The sequence below is a fragment of the Apaloderma vittatum genome, unplaced genomic scaffold, assembly GCF_000703405.1.
Source record: "Apaloderma vittatum isolate BGI_N311 unplaced genomic scaffold, ASM70340v1 scaffold26439, whole genome shotgun sequence".
In the NCBI taxonomy this organism is placed as follows: Eukaryota; Metazoa; Chordata; class Aves; order Trogoniformes; family Trogonidae; genus Apaloderma; species Apaloderma vittatum.
In genome coordinates, this window is record NW_009735054.1 from 17,005 (window position 1) to 23,943 (window position 6,939).

The window sequence follows — 6,939 nt, forward strand, 5'->3', positions numbered from 1 at the left end:
CATCAGCCAGACCACGACACTAAGTGCCACATTCAGCCTCTCCTCAAACACCTCCAGGGACGGTGACTCCACCACTCCCCTGGGCAGGGCATCCCAACGCCTGAGCACTCTCTCTGTGAGGAAGTGTCTCCTGAGATCCAACCTAAACCTCCCCTGACGCAGTTTCAGGCCGTGCCCTCTCGTCCTGTCACCAGTTGCCCGGGAGAAGAGCCTGACGCTCCACCTGACTACAACCCCCCTTCAGGCAGTTACAGAGAGTGATAAAGTCGTTGTCCCCCCCCTCCCCAGCCTCCTCTTCTCCAGGCTGAACACCCCCAGCTCCCTCAGCCTCTCCTCACAGGACTTTCCCTCCAGTCCCTTCCCCAGCCTCGTTGCTCTCCTATGGACCTGCTCCAGCCCCTCAAGGTCTTTCTTGATGGTGGGATAGACTGAGTTGAGTCTAACTTCCCCTGAGAGACAGAGGGAGGATTCTCTTACTGTTCAAAGGGACTTTCAAGGGTCAGTGCAAGCTCTGTGTCATAGAAAGAGGCATAATTGTCATTCAGCAGCCAATGGAACAGGCACTTCAGACTGGATGTTTGCATGGCTTCTTTCTGATCCTACATAAGTGACTTTCTGGAGTTCATTTGTTTTATTTACACTCATCTGGTCTGTCTTTTGCAGGTTCTCCAAACAGCAAACCTATCAATGCTGTGATCATGGCAATTACAGGTATCGTATCAAATGCCAGTGTTATGCTAATTCATGCATATAGGTTGCGGAAAAATCAGTCACACCAGCCTCAGGGGGTGGTAATGTGTTCATGTGTGCTGCCATCTCTGCTGGTTTTGCAGAAAAAGTAAAAAGCTGGGGCCCAATTTCTGTTCTTTCTGGAATAAAGCTGTAGGAAAACTGCCTTACAGAGGGAGGTATAGAATCTAGACTGTATAGAATAGTGGCTTAGAACTAAAGGGGGTCTGCCTTGGCTCGACATGATGAGGATGGGTTTGTGCCGAAATACCTAGCAGTGATCTGGTATCTGAGGAGGTGTGTGTATGGCAGTCGTGAGCTGCAGCTCAAATTTGAGGGTGTTTGTGTGTCAGAACCCCAAATGCCCTGCGTGCTGAGAGGTCACATGCTTTGTGTGCTACCAGGCATATTATGCTGTGTTATGGAATTAAGATTAGCTTGCATGAATAGGGCCTTTCTTTTCAAACACTTCTACTTCAGAACTCTGTCCTACTGCATTTTTTTTCCCCCTTCCACCTCCTTCATCAATCCCTAGAGACCGAGGCAGTGGCATGGGGGTATACCACTCCAAAGTAGAAATGTGTCGAAATCCGCTTCGCATTGAGTGTTTGCGTATGCTTGCTGTTCAAAAGTAGATTTCTGTGTTTGATTTGGTGTGCCCTGACTCTTCCTGCAGAGCATGCCACAGCTCATTACCTTGATTTTACTACTGGATGAAAATGTGCTTGCTGGCAATTGTGTGTGTGCTTCAGGTACACAAGGTGTGCCGTGACCTTATGCTTCAGCTGTGAGGGTACACTTCTACCCACAGTTAGTCTGCAGTCACTGTCCCTAGACTTAATTCTCTTCCTCAGCTTTGCGTGGCAGAAAGTCTGTGTGTTGAAGATGTTCTGTTGAGAATCTATCCTCGTGCTTTTTTCCCCACCAAGGCCCTTTTCTTGGCACTTCCAGGATTTTTCATCGGAGGCCCATCCAACATGATCAGTTCTGCAATTTCTGCTGACCTGGGGCGCCAGGATCTGGTGAGAGGCAGCAGCGAGGCTCTGGCGACCGTCACGGGAATCGTGGATGGAACTGGCAGCATCGGCGCCGCGGTGGGCCAGGTGAGGCTGCCAAAGGGAAACCGAGGTCTGGGAAAGGAGACGATGAGTCTGTTGTGGTCCGAGATGTTAGCCCTATTCCTTGATCCGAAGGTGTCTGGAAAGAGAGAGAGAAAAGAGAGGGTTGGGGTTGGTTTTAAAAACTAGTTCTTAAGGAAGGAAGCGAGGGAACATGTGTGTTTTAAGCTTCCAGTGGAAGCAGTTTAATTAAGAACTCAAGAAATTATTCATAGTGCTCACATTATGACGCTTTCATAAATTTGACACTTTCATATCCTGAACTCCAAAAAGCAAGTAAAGGTCACCTTCACAAAGAGTGAAAATAAAATACTCTGAAGTTTGCTCAGGATCTTTTGTTCAAAGGTGATAGGAAAACCTTTGCTTACAGAAAAGTTTGCCCGTATAACCTAATAAAATTAGAATATCTGTTATGAATGTTACAGTGTTTATCAAGTAATTTTAAAGTTTGCTCTATTTGTCATTCCCCTTTTTATCTATGGGTGTCTTCTACACCTTGTAAATCTAGCATCACTTGCTTTGATAGTCCTTGCAGTGTGCTGCCAGAGGTCTGAAGACTAGGCTCTTGCAGAGAAGGAAGCCGACAGTGTGCCCACTGGGGACGGTCTTTTTTTCTCAAATACAAGCGTTAACTATGTGGAAGAACATAGTGGGGCTTTGGGGAGGGGAGGATTTAGTAGAAATATTGGAGCCAGTTCTATTCCAGGCATCCTCTAGCACTGGTAAAATACCAAGGAGGCAGGTGAGGCGTACGAGTTTCTTTTCTGGAAAGAGATTTGGGTTTGTACTTGCCCTCGATTGCCCAATAAATTCAGTCGTTCAGTCTCTGTTTTGTAGGAAAGATGCCGCTTAGCTCTGTTAAACATGGAAAATTACAAGTGCTTTGTGGGCATCTTACACTCAATGTTCTTGCATTGTCTGCAGTGTTTCTGTCGTCCCCCACACATACCATTCAAACTCACGTCATCCTAAAAATTGGGTCTTTGGTTCTGAAAAATTCCACCTGCCTCCCGTTCTATCGTCACATTTATTTCAACGGAGACAACTATGATGTCATTCTAGGGGGGTGTGCGAATAACAGCAAATGCACAATGAGCCCGTTAGAAATTCAGATTCAGTTTTGTGCTAATAACACCCAGTAGTGAAGAAGGGAGGCCCTTGTACAGCATCTGAATATAGATCTGCTAACAGGGAATACATTTTCTTTTGTTGGCTGGGCAGCCCTGTTGAACGAGGGCACAGTTCAGAGCAGGCCGTGGTCTCGAGTGCCGTGCCTACGAGGAAGGGTTAAGTAGCACAGCTCTCGAAAACGCGTCCCATGTAATTTATAAGCCATTCTAGAGCTTTTAGTTCTTCTGAGAGTACTTACATCCACTTATGTCCCAGCATTCTGTGCAAAAACCTTGTATTCAGCGGAGTCAATTTGTCACCCTTTGAAACTAGCTCAGTTCTCTCTTGATGCTGGTGTGAGTTACTGTAAAGCTTCAGGACAGTGTCTCTGCTTTGCTGAGACCGTGGGTTTTGTACAGAAAGTACTGCTGTCCTGAGTCATCTTTTCTGACAGGAAAAGATCAGCTTGGAAGGTTTTGTGATCAGCTCTGTGTGGAGTGTTAACAGCCCACGAATTCCAGAAAATGAAAGTGTAATGCTTGATATTCACGCTCATCTTCCCAGTTTGATTAATTTTTTTTCTTCCTCTTTCTTTTTAGTATCTAGTGTCTTTGATCCAGGAGAACCTGGGATGGATGTGGGTGTTCTATTTCTTTATTCTAATGGTAAGAAATCTCCTTTTTAAAAACCTCATTGCCAAAGTTCAATTTGCAGCAGATTTTTTTTGTGAGAACTTGAAAATTGTGAATTAGACATGCAGTCTATTTCAGCAGCAGCTATGAGCTCTGATGCCGTTCTCAGAGTGGTCTGTGGTGTGCCTTAGCCTCAGGGTATTTAAATCAACTGGGTTTATTTAGGATCCTTTCAAGTCATATTGGCCAACAGGAATGGAGATCGTGGCAGAGGCACAAAAATACTTGCCTTAAAATACCTGTGTGCTTGTAGCTTGTAGCACTTGACTGACTTCCAAGAGGGGACTTTTTCCTCCTCCATCTCCATGATAGGTAGTTCCTGCTGTTTTCAGGGTGCTGAAGTTCAGCTGCTTGTCTGTTAGCCCTTGAAGATTAGTGGAAGGTGTGATGAGGATCTTGGAAATAAAATAAAAATGCCCAGCCCTGGTATACCAACAGGAAAGAAGATCATTCAGGCCCTGATATCCTCAGCATCGCCACAGTGGTGAATGCTGTACAATTCACCTGTTCTTCCCTGCTGGAAGCACCAGGAATTGTCTTTGTGCTGACAAGGGAAAAAGACACTTTGGTAGGCGGCAGAGGTGGCCGGGAGGACGGCCGTTGAGGAGGTGAAGAGCTCATCTTTATAAAGAGGAGATTATGCCAATTGAAATCGTATGAGCTCTCCTGCGAGCTCAGCCCTTCTATCTCTTGCGTTGCTTTGTCGCGGCTTCTTTAGCCTGTATCTTTCTGAGGAGGCCTCACACGCGGGTCGGAGCGCAGAGTGGCTCCCTGCTAATTTTCCCGGATGTGCTTCTTTTCCCAGACAAGTTCAACGATCCTGTTCATTTCACCATTAATAGTGAGGGAGATCAAATTGCTTCTGCATGAGCGGCGCCTGCGAACGCTGGCTGAGTGACTTCTGCTCGCCTCGGGGAAGGGCGGCTCCACGGACCTGACAGCTGGGATGCTGATCACAACTCTGGGAGGCTTGTTTCATCCATCCTCCAGGTTTGGACTAATTCAAAACGGCTCTGCAAGACTTGGTTGACCTGCCTTCGCGAGCTCAGTAGTGACCTACCAAATACCCGTCCTGAGGCCACCTGTGTCGTGGAGCTGCTGACCTACGCTAGACAATCCGTGGGGCCGGCGGGTTGTCCCGGCCTTTTAGACTCTTCCGCATCAGTGGTCACACTGGGGTCTTCAGTCAGGTGGTCTCTCTGCTATTCCCTTGCTTATTTATTTCTGGTTGTCCTGACCAAAGGTCGACTGTTTAAAACTGACAGTGTCTTGCGATGGATTTGGATGCTCTTGTTGTGCCAGTGAAATCATACAGTGCATTTCATGGGTAGCCTAAATTTGCGATCGCTTTAGCTTTTAGAAAGGGCAAAAATACGTACTTGGAATTTGCTCTGTCCAGTTGTTTAAAAAAATGCTGTTGCTAAATCTCTGCACAGGCGACCTCTGCTATCCCTAGCTTTTAACTGTTACGTTATTCCAGTAGCTTCACATGGAGACGTTACCTCCGTATTTGTTTTTAGCATTTTTTAATAATAATAATGTTACTAATCTCTGGGAAACAAGATTTCCATTTTTAACTATTTAAGCAGACAAACAGCGTGCAATACTTTACTGTGATCTCTGAGAATAAGCCTTGATAGATCCTTTGTGTCTAAAGGATCCTTGAGTGGCTTCAGGGATCAGTAACGGGACACAACAAATCCTTTCACTACTGCTTGGTTGTTTGAACTCTGATCCATACTGACCAAACCAGGACTGTCAGGTGACCAGTTTTAAAGGAAGCTGGTGTCACCGATTTCACACTCATCAGGCGATTGCTCGTCTCCAGCAAAGGAGAACCAGAACGGAATTAGAGGAATTTAAGGGACCCAGCTGCTCTTGGACATGGGCTTCCACGTGGGGAGGGAAGCGTGCTCGAGGAGTAGCATGAGCGAGCAAGTGCTGCCATCTTCCCCCACGCCCCTCAGCCTTCAGCTGCACAGGGGACCTCAGGCTCCAGGGTTTTAAAGCTCGAGTTGTGTCTTGATGAAAAAGGCAGATGCGAGTGAGCGGTAAAAACACGTGGCTGCACGTCGTATGGTGGTGTCCGAGTGTTTTGCAACAGGGCGACCGACTGACACCTCTAATGTTTGTTGGCCATGTTAATGGGATCGTCGAGTAACGTCTCAACAAATTGCTTTCTGCTTATGCCTTGGGATGTTTCATGGTAATAGGTATGTGTTAACCAGCAGAACTCGTGACGAAGCACTCCATCTAACTAGTCAATGATGCCTCCATGGGGGTGGAGGGCAGGAAAATTCTTGGAGCTCAAAATCTGAAATTTTTTAAATGTTGCCTTTTTAAAATGTACAATGACTTTTTTTTTTTACTTTTTTTTTAAATTTATGAATGTCAGTTTTTAGTCGTGTTGATTGTAACGAGTGGAACATTATTAGTGCCTTACGGTTTTACTGTACTGAACGGTTGCTTAGTGATTGCTGCTTCTGCAGTGAGAGCTCTGTGCACAGCTTTGCTTGCTGTGAAACTCAGTTGCTCCATTTTCTACTTTTTTTTGAGTGTCTCTTTCTTTCTTGGTGGAGGTGATTCTTGCATTTTTTTGCTAACCTTCAAAAAATGTCAGTGGTTGGGGAAACGATGCCATTAAGCTGATGAGGGACCTGAATCCTGTTCTTGTCTCTTCTCATTCTCATTCCCATTTTTGCCCGTGTAATTGGAGTAGGAGACCGAGCATCCATCATCCTGTTCTCAGAATTATGCCCCGGGGTTAGTGTTCACATCCCAAGCTACTCATTAGCCCCTGTACAAATAGAATCAAAACTCCTTGAAAATCTAGTTCTGGAATTGATGGCCGCACTGTTTGCCCCAGCCGCGGTGTCTGAGAATCTGTGGTTTCAAATTCCAACGCGGATGAGGTTTTTTGGACGGCCAGCTGGCTGCTAGATAAGCTTCTGATGAAAGGTGGGGTGGAAAAGGGACTTCGTCGGGGTCAGGGAGGGGAGGAGTGGCTGGTCCCTGTAACAAATGGTTTCCTGTAAACACTTCTGTCCCCTCTTGAGAAGTGTCGGGTGTGTTGCGAGCGCTGCAAGCACAAGCTGCCCAGCAGCCCACATGGAAGCGTGTGGTGGTGCTTTGAGGCCACGCTCAATTAGCAGGGTGTGCCTGTGACTTGTTTTGCTGCTGCTGCTGCTGTTGTTGTCATAGTCCTGGGTTTTTGGTTCTGTGTATTTCCTCAAGGTGCTCAGATGGAGAAAGGTTGGGGTTTGTTTTTGTTTTTCTTGGGTTTTTTTTTT

At 46.3% G+C, this 6,939-nt stretch overlaps 1 protein-coding gene across 1 annotated transcript in view; it reads left to right on the forward strand.

Moving 5' to 3' along the window:
- The window catches only part of SLC37A3 (solute carrier family 37, member 3), an 18,420-nt gene extending 13,873 nt beyond the window's left edge, over nt 1-4,547 (forward strand). The window contains 4 exon segments of the mRNA XM_009876479.1: nt 664-711; nt 1,681-1,832; nt 3,557-3,622; nt 4,455-4,547. Coding sequence (XP_009874781.1) covers nt 664-711; nt 1,681-1,832; nt 3,557-3,622; nt 4,455-4,547 — 359 coding nt within the window.
- Nucleotides 4,548-6,939: the final 2,392 nt, after the last annotated feature.